Source organism: Loxodonta africana, chromosome 20, assembly GCF_030014295.1.
Source record: "Loxodonta africana isolate mLoxAfr1 chromosome 20, mLoxAfr1.hap2, whole genome shotgun sequence".
NCBI classification, from domain to species: Eukaryota; Metazoa; Chordata; class Mammalia; order Proboscidea; family Elephantidae; genus Loxodonta; species Loxodonta africana.
In genome coordinates, this window is record NC_087361.1 from 21356616 (window position 1) to 21375234 (window position 18619).

Here is an 18619-nt window from a genome sequence, read left to right on the forward strand (position 1 = left end):
TGTTGAGATTTGATAGGTGATCACCCTCATGATGGGATCTGCTGTGAATAGCCAGCCAGTCAAAAGGGGGTTTCCTTGGGTGTGTGGCCTGCATTTAGTGTGGGCAGATGTTCACCTAGGGTTCGGGAGCTTTTGCTTGTTCTGGATCTTGCAGAACCCCCGGTTCTTGGGACTTGAGCTATCAGCTTACCTGTGGTCTTGCCAGCCGATTTTGGAATTTGCCAACCTTTACACTTTGTGAGCAACAGCTGTGCTCTCCAACCTGCCTATCTTGGGCTTGCCAGCCCCTGCAGCTACATGCATCAGGAGAAGCCTCTTTCCTGACCCATGAACCTGGGACAGCATCTGCAACAGTGTGAGCCGTTTCCTTGATAAAAATGTCTGTCTCTCTCTCTCTATATATATTTATACGATTTACTGGCTTTGCTTCTCTAGAGAACCTAGCCTAAGACAGTACCATAAATTGGTTTTCCCATTTATCTGTTGATGGGCATTAATGTCATTTCCATCTTTTTGCTATTGTGAATAATGCTGCAGTGAACATGGGTGTGTATATGTCCGTTTGTGTCATGGTTCTTATTTCTCTAGGATATTTTCCTAGGAGTGGGATTGCCGAATCATACGGTATTTTTATTTCTAGCTTTTAAGGGAAGTTCCATATCGTTTTCCAAAATGGTTGCCCCATTTTGCATTCCCACCAGCAGTGCTCAAGTGTTCCAGTCTCCCTGCAGCCTCTCCAACATTTGTTATTTTCTGTTTTTTTTTTTAATTCGTGCCAGTAATTTTGGGATGAGATGGTATCTCATTGTAGTTTTGATTTGCATTTCTCTAATGGCTCATAATCGTGAGCATTTCCTCTTGTGTCTGTTAGTCACCTGAATGTCTTCTTTGGTCAAGTGTCTGGAATGTTTTCTTTGATGAAGTGTCTGTTCATATCCTTTGCCCATATTTTAATTGAATTATTTGTTTTTTTGTTGTAGAGGTGTTGGATTTTCCTATAGGTTTTAGAGATTAGACCTTTGTCAGATATGGATAAGTCATAGCCAAAATTTTTTTTCCAAATCTGTAGGTTCTCTTTTTACTCTTTGGTGAAGTCTTTTGATGAGCATAATTGTTTAATTTTTAGAAGATCCCAGTTATCTAGCTTATCTTCTAGTGTATGTGTGTTGTTAGTTACGGATTGTATCCTATTTATGCTGTGTATTAGGGACTCTAGCATTTATCCTGTTTTTTCTTTTATAATCTTTATAGTTTTTGGTTTTATATTTAGGTCTTTGATCCATTTTGAATTAGTTTTTGTGTATGGTGGGAGATAGGGTTCATTTGAACTTCTTGAAAAAGGGTTTATTCTGGGGACCTCAGTTCCCTCCCTTCTTACTGCCCCCCCCACCCCCGCTGGTATTGGTGACTAAGGCTGTCAATGCCTGTCTTATTTTTAAAGCAATTGTATACACTTTAACCCTCGCCATACATAATAAAACCAAACAACCAAACACATTGCCATCATGTCGATTCTGACTCATAGCAACCCTATTGGACAGAGTAGAACTGCGCCATATGGTTTTCAGTGAGCACCTGGTGGGTTTGAACTGGTGACCTTTTGGTTAGTAGCCAAATGAAATGGGACCTATGGGTCTCTGCCAGGCACGCAAGAAGGCAAACTCTCAGGCACCATTTTGAGAGGAAGAAAGTTTATTTCCCATGCTAGCAAGTGGGAACTCATAGGTATGAAACTCAGATTGAGTTCCCCGATTTGAAAGAACATTTACATTTTATGGGTTTCTCGATCTTGCAGAGCTTTACATATTCATATAAGGGCGGATAAGTTGTTGCTGATTGGCTGATGCTTGAATTAAAGGTCCAGGCAATTTTTATTATACTAAGCAAGCACAACGGAAGCGCTTGAGGACTAGAGGTGCGTGAAACCGAAAGTTTGTGTGGAGCTTTGACGGTTCCGCTGGATTTTTCCCACTGGGCATGCGCAGTGGCTGGGGATTTCCTTGGATAACTTGCAGGTCCCTTTGATCTGTTTTATGAGTGCTTAACCGCTTTGGGATGGTTTGAGCTGGCTTTGGCTGGGGCTTTCCAGAGGGTCTGAAAAACAACTTTAAGGAAGTGAGTGAAGTAATAAGAGAGGTGACTGGGCCAAGGGCTGATAGTCTGAGGGAGTACTAGTTAATTAGGTGTACTGGCCTTTGGGCTGCCCGGTCCTCCCCCAGCAAACTCCTAACCGCCACGCCACCGTATACCAGTTATTATTCATAACTACTTTTCAACATTCGACACTATTGAAATTTTCTTATCTTTTTGACATTCCCCTCCCTTTACGTCTACAAGCATTATGTTCAGAATTTTCTTACTTTCTCCACATGTATGTTACTAATATGTCCTATTGTTTTGATGATCTTTGTTCTCCTTTAAATGTGAGTTTCCTGTGTTTCCATTTTGACCTTCTAGCCTCATTGGACACTTTCCCCCCAGTTTAAACTACTTTGTATATTCTACTGACTCCCTGACATTTTTAAGCTACTGATGTAATCCATGGTTAATGCAATCTAATTTGAAAATACAGATATGCATTAAAAAAATGCATGCATAGTCGTTCTAGCTAGAAACTGATGTAACACTTTGCTCTATATTTCTTGTAAGCTTCTTTTCTTCATATATACATTCATCAGGATAATACAAATTTTAATAAAAGTGAAATACAAGAATGGAATTGTGCTCTATACCCATTTGTAACCTGATATTTCATCTAAAAATATGAGTTTCACATCAATAAAATAAAATCTTCACCAAACTTTTAAATAGGCTCATAATTTTATATTGCACGTGTTCATCATAGTATATTTAACCGAAACCGTGTTTCTGGACGTTTAGATTATCTGCAGTGTCTTGCTTATAACCGTACTGTTGTTATGAACATATTCATATGTATTTCTTTGCATACGTCATGTTGATTTCTTCAGGTTAATTTCCTAGAAATACAATTGTTAACTGTTAATTGCATGGCTCAATAGTGCCCCTGTTTTGCAGCTTTTGGATACACGTTGCTAGGTTTCTCCCTGGAAATATGCTTTTAAAAGTAGATTATAAAAGTGTCTAGTTCCTATGATCTTTGTTGACATTGGACATTAAATTCTTTTAAAAACTTTGTCAGTGCGGTAGGAATGAAGAGAGTGACTTCTTTTTGTGGGGAGGGATCTTAGCTAGAGAGGGGACTGCTCAAAATGCTTACGTAAAGCTTGGCTAAAGACTGGAATTCCTGAGTCATAAAGTGGGGGTCGGGGACAGTGAAATACAGCCAGAAATGTAGCCACAGACGTTAGCGTAACCTTATGTGTCTCCAGTCTGGCGAGGCCTGAAGGAATTCCAATAACGTTTGTATTTCTTTCAACTTTTTTGCATATACTTATTAGTCATTTTATTAGCTATTGATGCATTTAATCCATTTTTCTAGTAGAGATTTTTTTTTCTTATGGATCTGTAAGTTCTTCATATAAAAGTATTAACCTGCTTACATATGTAAGTTGTATTTTTTTTTTTTCTACTTTGCTCTGATTTTTACTGGTGTTAATGGTGCTTTGGATGAAAAGACATTTTTCCTATTTATGAGTCAAATCTGTTTTCATATTTTTGTCTTTTTGCCTTTGCTAAGAATATGTAAAAAAAATTAAATTTCTTGGGGCGTATTTTTGGTTCTTTGATTTTTACTTTCACCTCTTCTTGTTTCGTGAATGCATTATCTCCTTAAGTCACTATGACGGTATTCATTGTATTTTTTAAAGCGTTTTAAGGTTCTCTTCTCTAAATGACCCGTTTTCTATCATTTCAGTTGTTGTTAGTCTTTTTGTGCTGTTGGTAATGTTGTAATGTTAGGTGCCATCGAGTCATTTCTGACACATAGCAACCCTGTGTACAACAGAATGAGATACTGATCAGTCCTGCACCATTCTCACAATCATTGCTGTGCTTGAGCCCATTGTTGCAGACACTGTGCCAACTCGTCTCATTGAGGGTCTTCCTCTCTTTCACTAACCCTTTACCTTACCAAGCATGATGTCCTTCTCCAGGGAATGGTTCCTCCTGGTAACATGTCCAAAGTACGTGGTATGAAGTCTCACCATTCAGGCTTCCAAGGAGCACTCTGGCTGTACTTCCTCCAAGACATATTTGTTGGTTCTTTTGGCAGTCACGGTATATTCAATATTCTTTGCCAACACCATAATTCAAATGCATCAATTCTTCAGTCTTCCTTATTTATTGTCCAGCTTTCACATGTGTATGAAGCGATTGAAAATATGGCATAGGTCAAGAACACCTTATTCTTCAAAGTGACATCGTTGTTTTTTTTTAACACTTTAGAGAGGTCTTGCAGCAGGTTTTCCCAATGCAATGTATCATTTGATTTCTTGACTGCTGCTTGTGTGGGCATTGATTGTGGATGCAAGTAAAATGAAATCCTTCACAACTTCAGTCTTTTCTCTATTTATCATTATGTTGCATATTGGTCCAGTTATGAGAATTTCTGTTTTCTTTTTGTTGAGGTGTAATCCATTCTGAAGGCTGTAGTCTTTGATCTTCATCAGTAAGTGCTTCAAATCCTCTTCACTTTTCAAAAGCAAGGTTGTGTCATCTGCATATCACAGGTTGTTAATGAGCCTTCCTCCAATCCTGATGCCATATTCTTCTTCATATAGTCTAGTTTCTCAGATTAGTTGCTCAGCATACAAATTGGATAAATATGGTGAGAGGATACAACCCTGGCACACATGTTTCCTGATTTTAAACCTTGCAGTAGGACTGCAAGAGGTAGGACTACCTCTTGTTCTATGTACAGGTTCCCCATGAGCACAATTAAGTGTTCTGGAATTCCCATTATTTGCAATGTTACCCATAATTTGGTATGATCTGTAATCGAATGCCTTTCCATAGTCAATAGAACAGAGGAAAAGATCTCTCTGGTATTCTCTGCTTTCAGCCAGAATCCATCTGATATCGGCAATGATATCCCTCATTCCACGTCCTCTTCTGAATCTGGTTTGAATTTCTGGCACTTTCCTGTGGATGTACTGCTGCAACTTTTTTTGAAATTATCTTCAGTAAAATTTTACTTGGATGCTGCTAGTAGCTGTTAATTTTTTCCCCCCACATTTCTGATGTTTCTTGGTTGTCCTCTTCATACTTAAACAACCGTAATGGGTTGCTTTTAGGCGACTGGTGTGTTGGCTTTCTCTACTGTTATTTATATCTGCCTGGTTCCCTGCTAGTTTTTCTTCTTAATGGGAAATTAACAGGTTGCTCTGTGTATATTCATTACTTGATTTGTTTATTCAATTAATGTTTATTAGGTCCACTTTGAGTATTCAGCTTCATGGCCATTGGGATGGGGAAACCAGTTGTTGATGGACTTTCAAATTAATCTCCCTCTTTTTTTTTTCTTTCTAGTGCCTTTCTCTCTCCCACTGTCCCGCTGATGCTACATTGGAGAGTTTCTGAGGCTTAATAGGCAAATGGTTCTTCCTTCCACTGTTATCCCTCTGTGTGTGTTTTGAATCAAGGCTTCCTGTCCTTGTTTTATTCATCAACAGGTTTTCATCAGCTTATCTAACAGGTTTCATCACTTATCTAACAATAACCCTTCTCATTCTCAAGCTCCTGTGGATTATTCCTTTTTTATTTTTTTCTCTTACTATAATTTCAATGTCATCTTGGAGTGAGAACAGATAAATGCTCTTTGCCATCAAGAACCATAAACACCATTTGCCATGTCTTTTTAAAAAGCAGATGGTAACAGTCACTAACCTCTTTGCCTTGTCAAGGAGCACATGCGTGTTTATTTTATTATTTGATTACTAGGAAGCCTTTTCCCTTTGTCTATGATCCTTTTTTTTTTTTTTTTAATAGGTCTGAGTGTCTATATGTTACATGAACCTTTCCTTGTTGCTTATTTTATTTTTATTCTTTTCCTCCACTCCTTATCCCAGTCATTTTTCCTCAGGTCTTTAATGAGTTATGATTTTCTTCCACTGTTATTTATTCTGTGTCTTAAAGATTTTTGGGAAGTCAACAGGGCATTCTGAGAGATTGACAAAGACTGTTTTGAATTATAAAAATCTACTTGATGATACACCAGTATTCCAAACCATCTCACTTCCACATATGCACTTTAAAAAAAATGAATAGTATCTTAAGAGTCAAAAAGGAAGCCATTGAGATCTGGAGTCCTTCTAAGCCTTTCAACACACTTCAGACTTGCTTATTCGGGTGATCTGGGGAAAGTGAGATAGTACAGAATTAGGCCAACTCTTTCACTGTTGCCTTTCAAAATCTCCAGGAACTGTTTGGCTGATGCTTTTCCCAACAGAAATACAGACACAGGTCAGTGAACTAATAATATTAATTGATGCCATCCTAAAAAAATAGGTCAAATAGAACTAGAACAAAACATCTCCTCTTGGTACATGACGTCAAAATCAGATGGTGTTTTGGTGTCCTAGTGGGTAGGAGATAAAAAAGACAAGGAAAACTGACTGCATAAATTTCTTGTAGCACGTCGTGAAAGAGATCTCCCATTGTAGCATCAAGAAGTGTAGCCAGTTTAGTAGTCAAGGGAAGACAGGAGAGGGCTGTGGAAAATACCTTCTTCATAATTTGCCAAAACCTGAACTATGAGCCCTCAGGGACCTTCATTTATCATTCACCAAGAGCAAACAAGCCAAATAAAAGAAATCATCAATGTAATTTTGTCCTTGGTAATAAGCTGCCTGTCCAGTCTTTTGTTACTGAATGCCGGCCAGTTGATCCTGACTCACAGCAACCCTACAGGACAGAGTAGAACTGCCGCGTACAGTTTTTTAGGCTGTAATCTTTACCAGAGCAGATCACCAGGTCTTATGTTGAGCAGCTGGTGGATCTGAACATTTCAGTTAACAGCCAAGCACATAACCACTGTACCACCGGGACTTATGGTTCGTCTTTTAGGAGAAGTCTTTGTAATTTTGGAGGCAGTAAATAAAATGTACTGCTTTCTGTAAAATTAAAAGTTTTAATCTTATGGAGAGAATTGGAGAAGTTTTATTATTTTTTTTTTTCCAGGTTGGGGTATAAATGAAAATATAGTTAATTTTTGGTGTAAGGAGCATCCCCTTTCCCTTCTGTATGGCTACCCAGCCCAGACATTGCTACCCTGCTCATTTACTGATCCATCCCAGAATGAGAGTCATTGGTCACATTTTCTTAAATGTTACCAGTAGCTTTCAAACTTTTCAATAAATGCTAGCCCTCACCCCTTCCAAAATAAATGTTTCAGAATCCACTTTTTATATATGCTAAATGAAATTCACAAATTATTTCTCCGTTTCATACTTCCTTTCTCTCCTGGGTTTAAATCCTTATTCAGACCTATCTCTTTAGATTTTTGACTCTCTTAAAGTATCTCCCATTAGTCTATTGCTCAGCCCTCTTGAAGGACAGAAGCATATTTCACCTATAGAATACCTTTCTAACCCCTTTCTAACCCTTAATATAATAATATGGGAAGGAAAAGCTGCTCAGCAGCATAATTCTCAATATGGAAAGTAATGTCAAATTTAAAATAAGGCTAGTATAGTAGTTCTTTCTGTTTTTTTAGTAGACTTTTTTTTTTTTAATTGAAGCATAACCAAAATACAGCTATAGCAGTTCTTCCTGAAAGCTAACACGAGTTTTCTTGAAAGTCATAATAATTACATAGGCTGATGAATGCCTACTTGGAACCTTCACATTTTTTAACACTCACCTTTCAATTGGAAATCTTCTGAAGAAATCTTTATTTAAAAAAATAAGAGTTTTCAGTTAATCGATATATGATTATTTTAAATATCTGGGGCCATACATTTTCCTACCATTATTAACGATAGGTTTTTCTATATTACATGGAATTCTGTTAAGACAAATCTGACACATCGACAGGTGAGACGTGAGGCATGATTTTATCTCTGAAAGTATTAATCTGGTTTTTCTCTGTGTATTCCTCCCCACCCTGCCCTGTCCTCTCTTAGTTACAGGCTAAGAACTATTTTCCCTTACTCCATCCCACACTGAAGCAGAAACAAAGATTCAAACACTGCCTACCCAAATGCTAGTGGAAGACTGTCTTCTCAAACACATTCTTATGGGCACAGTTTTTCATTCTTGGGATGCCAGATAAGGGCCTGAGAAAGGAGAGACAGAAAGCAGAACTAAAAAAGAGGGGAGCCCTTGGAGGGAGGAATGTAAGAATCATCTTTGTAAAGGACCAGCAATAAATTGGAAGAGGTTCAGAGGATGAGCTGTCCTAGAGCTTGGACCCTCTGTCATCTGCCACCGCACCCTCAGCTGACTCACCAGCTGACTGCAGTTCCCCTGGCCTGCCCCCCAAGCCCTAACAGAGCAGAGCAAGCTAGGATCTCCCGACTGGGCATGAGGCTTGAGGAAAGAACTTTATCCTAATCTTTTGAACTGAATTGAACGGTGTGGGAATTTCTTGTGAGTAGAGGCAATGCTAACCCAATCATCCTTATTTTAGATACTTTTATGAGGTACCTATAGAATAAAAAAAAAAAGAAAAGAAAAAATTTATTTATTTTTTTATAGAATAAAATGCTGAACTTTCATCTTGTGTACACAATTCAGTATTTTTCATATAAATTTGTTTGATATACCTAGGAGAAGAGATTCTACTAAGTAGAATAGAATATTTCTCTTTACCCTATAGCAACTGGATAGCAAACGGGCATGAGGGAACTCTTGGGAGTGATGGAAATGTTCTATAAAGCATAATTGTGGTGGTGGCTATATACTGTATACATTTATCAAAACTCATCAAACTGTATACTTAATGGGTGAATCTTAAGTATGCAATGTTTGTAAATTTTACCTAATAAAGCTGATTAAAAACAATTGAACATAGAACACAATAAGGCATACTTTTATGTATATTTATCTCTTAGTTTCTCCTAAAGAAAGTTTAAAGTGTTTGTTTCAGTTAAATCTGAGAGGCAAGACAGTACTCAAGATTACAAAGTCAACTAGCTGCAGAACTATTAATAAACAATTGTTAATTTACCATTTACTTCTCCAGTAACTCACTGGCTCTGGGAGAATTATTTCATTTCTCTGGAATTCAGTTTCTCTTGGCATTTATGGCATTTTTATACCAAGAAAGTTATGTTTGATTAGTCATTTATTGCCTTCTCAGAGGTATTTTTAAGAGGCATAAAACATCTCAGAGTAGCATTGCTTTCTTTACTAAAAACCTTATTTCTAACATAGGTCAGCCACCTTATTCCCAGGACTTAAATGTTAACTACTTGTTTTGACATAAGATATTCAAATTTATCCTCAAGTAATAAGTATTTACCGTCACAGAGAATATTAAAGGGAATATACTCCAGGCCATGAAGGCAATTTCAAAAGAAGATTCCAGTTAATGTTTGAAGAGTGACAACGTTGTTGACGTAATTATACAGCCTCCTGAAGTCACTGTTTGGAAGAAGGAATGACTCAGATAATAAGTTAAAAATCAAGCGGACTCAGCCATACTTCTAATCTGAAAAGGGTCATAACTAAACATTGTAACCTAAAATTTTAATTCTGAATGGCACACTTTTTAAGCAACATAGTTGAGTTTTAACAAGGACTTTCTTGAGCTACTCCTTAATCCAAGAAGGGAAACTAACAAGGATTTTCTTGAGATACTCCTTAATCCAAAGAAGTGAGACAAATAATTAGTGAGAACATGGTAACACAAAAGGAGAACAGTCTTTGGAGGCTGCCTTGGCTCTATTCTCAGCTGCGTGAACTTGGTAAAGTTAGTTCAACTTCCCTGAGTTGTACTTTATTCATGTATAAAATGGGAAAATTAGGATCTGCATAGAACAACTGTGCAGGATTAAGAGAAATAATGCAAAAATAGCATTTATGTACTTAAGGTACCATGGTTATTATTATGATTAAATAATAAACTTTCAAACATTCTTGAAGGCCAGCAGAGGGCTTGGTTTTGGGCAGATGGACTTTGAGCCATCAGGTAAAAGCACATTGTTATGGACTGAATTGTGTCCCCCAGAAATATGTGTTGTAAATCCTAACCACTATACCTATAGTTATAATCCTATTTGGGAATGGATTTACTTTGTTAGGAAACCATATCAATATAGGGCGTATTTTAAGCCAATCACATTTGAGATACCAAAAGAGCAGATCAGAGAGAGAGAATCAAGCAGAGATGGGTGAAGATAGATGTCACACCACATGAAGATCACCAAGGAACCACAGAACAAGGACCTTCATCAGAGCTGACAGAGAAAGATAGCCTTCCCTAGAGCTGGCACTTAGAATTCAAGCTTCTGGCCTCCTAAACTGTGAGAAAACAAATTTCTGTTTTTTAAAGACACCCAACTGTTATAGCAACACGGTATAACTAAGACAGAATACGGTACTGAAGTGTGGGTTGCTGCTCTAACAAACACCTAAAATGTGGAAATGCTTTTGGAATTGGGTAGTGGGTGGAAGCTTGAAGAGTTTAAGTTGCCTAGTGGTTAAGTATTTGGCTGCTAACCAAAGGTCAGCAGTTCAAATCTGCCAGCCGCTCCTCGGAAGCTCTATGGAAGAATTCTGCTTTGTCCTAAGCAAGGTCTTAAAGGGGCTGCATGGCTTCTCTTTGCTGCTTATACTAAAATGTAAGAGGGAAGAGATGGACTTAGAAATAAACTATATGAAATGAAAGTGAAACTTAAAGATTGGGAAAATTCATTTGTACAAACTCAGGACACGTGTTCAAGAATTTTCACCAAGGACATGGCTACACAGTCTTTTGTTAAAGAGACTAAGCCTCTGCTCTGATTGATGGATCTATCCTACTACTGCAGCAGAAAACCCATCAGCTTAGACTGAAGGAGGCACAGATAGGGCAAAAGAAAGGAAAGCTGTCTGCTTCTTCGAATTCTATAGGCAAGAAACAGACCAGAGGAGCTACCTCTGTTGTCTCCCAAGAAACAAAAAAGATTATCCCTGAAGTAGCTTGGAGATCAGCAGAACTTTTGGAAGGAGCACAGGAAGCAGGCCTGCCTGGGTCTCAAAGGGTGGAGCCACGGCTTCCTGGGCTTCAAAGTGTGGAGCCATGGCATCTTAGGTTTCAAAGGGAGGAGTCACAGCCTCCTAGGTTTCAAAGAGTCAGAACCTACTTGGTTCTGGAGTGTGGGGCTGCCATACTCAAAGGCCAAGAGTATGGAGCTGCTACCCAAAGCTAAGAGGTGGGGGCTGCCATGACCAGGGGGCAAGAGAATGGAGCCTACCAGGTCTGAGGGGGTAGGGTTATCACTCAGATGGACTAGGAGAATGGGGCCTCCCAAAATTGAAGGAGCAGAGTTGCCATCCCAGTGTGCCTGTAAGTGGGGCTGAAGCCAGGGTAGAAGGGCCTACACCCAGAATCCAGAGAGTGTGGCGAACACTCAGAGTCTGGAGGGCAGGGTCATTGCCCAGATGGTTCCAAAGAACAGAGGATTATTTTCAAGCCTTGAGAGCTAAAGTAAATTGTTCTGCTGGGTTTTGGACTTGCTTGGTGCCCATTATCCCTTTTTTCCCTCCAGTTTCTCCTATTTTTCGTGGAAATGTCCACCTCATGCCTGTTCCACCATTGTACTTTGGAAGTAGGTAATTTGTATTCTAGATTTCCTGGGTTCATAGATGCAGAGAAATTTTGCCCAGGATGGAATACACCTAAAGTCTCACCCATATTTGATTTAGATAATTCAGAAGATGAGATTTGGGATTTGGAGTTGATTTAAACTTTTGGGATGACGTGATGGGGTGAATGAGTTTTGCATGTGGGAAGGACATGAATTTTGGGGGTCTAAAGGCTGGAATGTTATGGATTGAATTGTGTCCCCCCAAAATGTGTATTATAAATCCTAACCCCTACGCCTGTGGTTATAATCCCATTTAGGAGCAGGTTTTGTTATACTAAGCAGCCATAGCATGGAGTTCCTGTATTCTTTGTTTATTGTTTTGTTGTTTTTTCTCTTCGTTTGCAAGTCACTCGTAAATTCTGGCTGTAGGTTTTTATTATTTTTTTATTCTATATGATGCAAATATACTTTTTCAATCTATTGCTTGATGTTGAAGTTTTTGCATTAGTTTTGTTCGTTCAACTGTTTAAAATTTTTAGGTAGTCAAAGTTATCTATATTTTTCTTTGCCTTCTGAATTGTTTGCCTTATGTAAGATCTATCTTTTTTAATGCATTTTAATTTTTCTGTTTATACGAATGATTGTTCTACCCCATTAAGTATCTCTCAAATAGCTGATTGAACTGTAAACAACCTCCACCCCCCCCCAAAAAAAATTGCTGTCTAGTCAACTCAGATTCATAGCGACTCTTTTGTTTTTTTCTATAGGACAGTAGAACTGCCCCACGGGGTTTCCAAGGAGCGACTGGTGGATGCTAACTGCCGACCTTTTTGTTAACCACTGAGGTCTTTAACCGCTGCGCCACCAGGGCCCCCACTGAACTGTATGCCTGCTTTTTTCAGTCTTCATAGAAATACACGAGCTTCCTACTAAAATTGGGAAAGTTTATTACTCCAGCTTTAGAAATAGTATAAGGATGATTTTGACATAGTCATTTTAGCAGGATGCTTTTTCCAGTGTAGTCAAAATGGAGGTGAGCATTGAATAGCATTTGGAAAGTCTGGCCACAAGCGTGAACCTTAATATTTTGTGTAGATCATTGTAGAAGTGCTTTAGCTGCACACCAAGCTTGCTCTCTGAGTGAGTTGTAACTAAAGCAGTGATGCATCTGCGTTGTTCTTCCTTCAGCCATGCCGGTTTTAAAAGTTATACAAGTCATAGGCAGGAAATGCTTTTCACTCTCATTGTTTCATAAAATATCTTTTAGTCGGGAAAATAAAATATTTATGCATATTAACATTTTTTTTTCTTCATTCAGTTTTGTCAAAGGAATATGCTTCACAAGTCCTGATTAGGAGACGACGTGCAAATTATTATGTATGGGAAGAAAGACTTGAGGGTAATCTCGAAAGGGAATGCATTGAAGAGCTGTGCAATAAAGAAGAAGCCAGGGAGATCTTTGAAAATGATCCTGAAACGGTAAGAACTAATAAAAATGATCAAATTCGCACACCTAGACATATGATTACAGAGAGGACGTTTCTAGCTTGAGTCTGTGTTCCTTTGTTTTCTCTTTTTAAGTTAATAATTTTTTGTGTCACATCGCATACGTAACCACTGCGGCATTACAGGGGAAAATGCCCTCAAAGGAAAGCGGGCCAACGGCAATATGCTCTGACAAACTAACGTTCCACATTGCCTCGTTGTCAGCAGCTAGTATTGACTTCATAATTTGGAAATACTTTCTCCCACATGAATTTGGTAGTATTGGGGCATATCTCCAACTCAGAGATAATGCCTATGTATTTATGTGAGTGAATGAGTGAGTGAGTGTGTGCATGTGAGAGAGAGAGAGAGATTGTATGGTTTTCACTATGATTTATTAAATTTTTCTATTGTTATTTTTAATTAAGCTTTAGAGAACACAGCTCTTTAATCCCAAGCTTGGTTCATAGTATTCAGTGAATGCTTAGTGAAGAAGTCAATAAAGTATTGTGTAGCCTGAGTATATTTTAAAATATCCTGAGTCAGAATTGACTCGACAGCAACAGGTATATATAAGCCCTTGGGAAGATTCTTGAGTCCAATTCTTATCATCAGTAATCCCTAATGCTAGAACCTTTGGGACCGTGGAATGCTAGAACAAAACTTTCCAATTTAGTCTAGAAAAATTTAATCATAAAGGCTAAATATACAGTAATTATTAGAGGAGGATATTCTGTAGCGTGGCCTATGATTTGAAGGAGTATATAAAGTACCTCTAAGAATTTAGGTGTGGTGACCTTGAGAATTCATCAAACCTGACAACATTCAGGGTTACTTCAAATATTTTTCCTGAGATGGACTATATTACCAAGTGGAGATGGGGGGTAGACATAAACAAAGCCCCTCCTATACTTCTGCCCCAGCTCCTGAAACAAGAGAATAGACAGGAGATAAGAATTAGGAATCATTTTTCCATAATCAGAGAACTTGTCTGAGACAGTAACAATTTGAGTTCTATGGGACTGTTCTTTAATCCTTTTTATCGCTTCCTTATTCTAAAAGGTTAGGAGGCAATTTCCCTCAAGTTTCCTGAAGATTTATTCTTAATAGTCTCTAGAATTGAATCAAAAATGTTTCTTTCTCAGTTCTGTTGCTTTTATGGGTAAGTAATTGAGAAGGCAAAAATATTTTATTTGATACAGTATAGCACAGTATTCTGACTGTATAGGAAAATATATATAGCATAGAAATATATGTGTATGTCTATATATTAATCATCTATCTCCATAGATGTATATCTACCTATATCTATCTATTGTGTAGAAATGTGTATGTATGTATATGAATATATACACACACATACATGAATACACATGCATATTTCTTCTTATTACGGAGATTTAGGACGTATACAAAGTAGAGAAAACAATACAATAGACTCCAATATACCCACAATAGCCACAGCCTAACAAACTGCCATTCTTGTTTTGTCTATTCTCTACCTCACCCATTCCAATTTTTTTTTTTTTGTTGTTTGTTTGTTCTTGCTGGTCTATTTTAAGGCAAAACTGTATGTTGCAGATATTATATTACCAAAGCAAACCCATTGCAGTTGAGTCGATTCCTACTCACAGTGACCCTATAGGATGGAGTAGAACTGCTCTGTAGAGTTTCTAAGGCTGTAAATCTTTACAGACACAAACTGCCACATCTTTCTTCTCTGGAGTGGCTGGGGGCTTCCCGTTGCTGTCCTTTATTACAGCACTCATAAATACTTCATGTATTTCTATAGGGTTGCTATGAGTCAGAATTGACTTGATGGCAATGTGTTTGATTGTTTTGTTATGTGTTTCTAACACCACACATACATTCTTAGGGCTTTTCCTCTAAGTATCAACAGAGGAGTGAAGTAGAAGGCCAAAATGGAGAAGATAAAAGACTGTGGAGAAAGAAGACTCATTTATGGGTTTCCCTCCCCACCACCCCACCCCCAAATTCTAATACTACTCTGACTGACAGAAGAGAAAGAGATGGCAGAGAGTGTCTTAGGCTGTGTTCTCTAGAGGAGCAAAACCAGTGAAATGTATATATAGAAATAGAATTAGAGAGATTTATCTAAAAGAAATGGCTTATACAGTTGTGGAAGCTGGCAAATCCCAAATCAATGAGTCAGGCATCAGGCTTGAGGCCACACGTGGTTGCAGGAGTTGACTAACCCAAAATCAGCAGGTCATCCAGTAGGCTGCTGACTCACTTCCCAAGATCTGGAGGTCAGAGGATGACCAGTCAGATGCAGGATCCAGAGAGCACTTTGCCAGAGCACCCATATATATTGGATGCAGGTCACACACCCAAGGAAACTGATTAGCTTTCAACTGATTTGCTGTTCACATCAGATAACAAAATGAAGGATGCCAAACCACTGATAATCATGGCCTAGCCTAGGTGACACCTAACCTTAACCATCACAGAGAGTAAGGAAGAAACGGGAGAAATGAAAGGAAAGGAAAAACATTTGTTACTGCTGCTGATTTTCTACCTCACTGCAACTACCCCCATCCACATTCCTACTATCTTTGTCCATATCCCCAATCATCATGACCTCTCAAAACCCCCACCCTTTGCTTACCTCTCCACTGTCCCTAATATATTCCTTTCCATCATCACGTCATCACCTTTATAGCTCATTAGTTTTTGCTTACCCTCTGGCTTTCATTCTATAAAAGACAACACTACTGTCTGAGGTACTTGGTGGTAGATCTCATCTTTACAAACCAAAAGATCATTGCTATGTAGGTTTATATGTGAGAAGAGGAAAGAGTGGGACTTTGGCTTTGTCCTGGATGAAGATATGTTCTCTGTTTGCTAAGTTGCAATGTTGAGTACATTTTTCCACAGAAACACTGTTTCTCATGAGGTGTTCTTATGACTTTAATGCTACACATTTGATATATTATGGCTTAAGAAGGCTTTTGTGAAATCAGCCTGGGAAACTTACTGTCGGCAAATTTTTACATTTTTCTCCCTTCAGTATAGCACATTCCTCATTCCAAATTACTTATTTACAGACAAACTTTTGGTACAGAACCGATTTATAAGTAAGGTATTACATGTACATAAAATGCTAAAAAAAAAAAAAAGTCCCCACTTTTATTTACTTCAAATTATGTCATTATTATTCAACACTGAATTTTATTTATGTAATCATCATGATATAAAATATATGTTTTAAAAAAAAACCAACCAAACCAAACCCATTGCCATTGAGTTGATTCTGACTCTTAGTGACCCTATTGGACAGAGTAGAACTTTCACATAGGATTTCCAAGGCTGTAAATCTTTACAGAAGCAGACTGCCATTTTCCATTGGGTTAAGCCAAGCACTTAATCTCTGTGCCACCAGTCATCATGATATAAAACGTATCTAAAGCAGGTTGCTAATCATTAACTGTGGCAGAATTAAAGAATTTTTGAAAAGTGGGCGGCATATATTATTACATTCATCTTATATAGAATCTGTTTTCAGATTAGGAGCTCTTGAAACATGACTGCATTGATCAGTATTATTTCAAGCCTAAGCATCTTATCGGTTCACTGTTATTGTTCATCCACTCCTAGTGTGTTTTATAGAAAAAAGTTACATTATAATGTAGAAATTACAGTTATATACAATTTAAAGCATTTTAATATAAAGACACATTATAAAATTAAGTTTCAAATTTACAGTGAAATTTAAGTTTGCTAAAATATGTTTTTTTCTTTTCTTTCTTTCTAGACATATTTTTATCCAAAATACTTAGGTAAGTTCGAAGGATCTCAATTGTATAATCTTAGAAATAGAAGGGGCCTCAGAGATCATTGAGTCCAACCTCCACCCCTATATTCCATCCAGTATATTTTCATTAGCCGTGGAAGTGAGATCTCATTCTGTATTGAATTTTGTTGTCTTTTTCTTTAAAGATATGCATGCAAATTTGAATGTTTCTTTAATTCCATGTAGCATTTTGACTTTTAATCTTTTTCCTTCTCATGGTTTTTTCAAGAGCCACTAGACTAATGCACAGTTATATTTAGGTCTTTGTACCAGTACATTCTCTAGAAGTCTATGAGTTTTCATGGGTTAACTCTTAATGAAAGGAAAGTTGTGCATTTCTCACCTCTACATAGCTTTTATAGCTTAGACGTAAACAATTATCAGTTAAGTGTTTATAAAACTCATTAATAAGCTTCTCTTTTTGGCACACCATTTCATCATCTTCTACAGTATTCCACCCAGGTTCTGGTTTTAGATACTATTCTAAGTTCTCAAGGAGTGTGGTAGCATTACCAGATCCAAACAGATTAGATGATTTCAACACTAAAGGTCACAATGCTTCAGTTTGCTTTAAGCAAATACAGTCGATCTTCATTATTTGCAGATTCCATATCTGTGAATTCATTTACCTCCTAAAATTTATTAGTGACCATGAAATCAATACTCATGGTGCTTTGATGGTTATTTGCAGACATGTGCAGATGGGTAAAAAAATTGTATCATTTGATGCACACATTCCCAACTGAGATTTAACAAAGCGACGCTTTGCTTTCTTGTTTCAGCTCCCACCCTGTAAAAACTGCCATTTTCACTTTTTAGTTAGTGCCACATTTTTCACATTTTTAATACTTTTTTTTTTTGGTGATTTTGCTGATTAAATTGGCCCCCAAGTGTAGTACGGAAGTGCTGTTTAGTCTTCCTAAACTCAAGAAGACTGTGATGTGCCTTTCAGAGAAAATGTGTGTGTTAGATAAGCTCTGTTCAGGCATGAGTTACAATGTTGTCGGCCATGAGTTTAATGTTAATGAATTAACAGTATGTATTAAAGAAAGTTTCTTTGAACAGAAACACATATAAAACAAGGTTATGTATTGATCAGTTGATGAAAATGTTGTGACCAGAGGCTTGCAGGAACCTAACCCTTTATTTCCCATAGACCAAGTAGTTCAGTATTCATTAATTCAGTGTTCACGATGCTTTATAGAACATGACAACCATGAGTACCAAGAATCAACTGCATAGAAATAATTTTATGTTAATATTACCTGGGAACGTTGTCAAGATTTCCAAGCCATAAAGGTGAAGTTTAATATGTACCTCTCTCTGATGGATTCACTCTTATTAGGCTCAGAATATTCTCCATCTACACATTTCTCCACCCCACCACTCTCATCTCAGCCAGATTGAGGCTCCAGGTCCCAGGGAAATGAAAAGTAGCTCTTCCTTAGGCTCTGATAGTTCTAGATCCTATCTCACCCTAGAAATTTGATATGGTTTTTTGTTAATTTTTATGTTGTTTTGTTTCTGAATATGCATGCAGAGGTTCCCAGGACCATCTGGAAACTGCTTGGTGGAATTTCTGTACATACTTTTCCCCTTTACCTAGGGAGGCTTACGTTGAAACGATGCTATGTACTTAATTCATCCTTCAGGGCAATTAACAGGATAA

At 37.7% G+C, this 18619-nt stretch overlaps 1 protein-coding gene across 1 annotated transcript in view; it reads left to right on the forward strand.

Annotated features, from left to right (window-relative positions):
- The window catches only part of PROS1 (protein S), a 93584-nt gene that overhangs the window by 26245 nt on the left and 48720 nt on the right, over positions 1-18619 (forward strand). Inside the window, exons 2-3 of the mRNA XM_010590388.3 lie at positions 12970-13130; positions 16912-16936. Coding sequence (XP_010588690.1) covers positions 12970-13130; positions 16912-16936 — 186 coding nt within the window. The remainder of the gene's footprint in view (positions 1-12969; positions 13131-16911; positions 16937-18619) is intronic.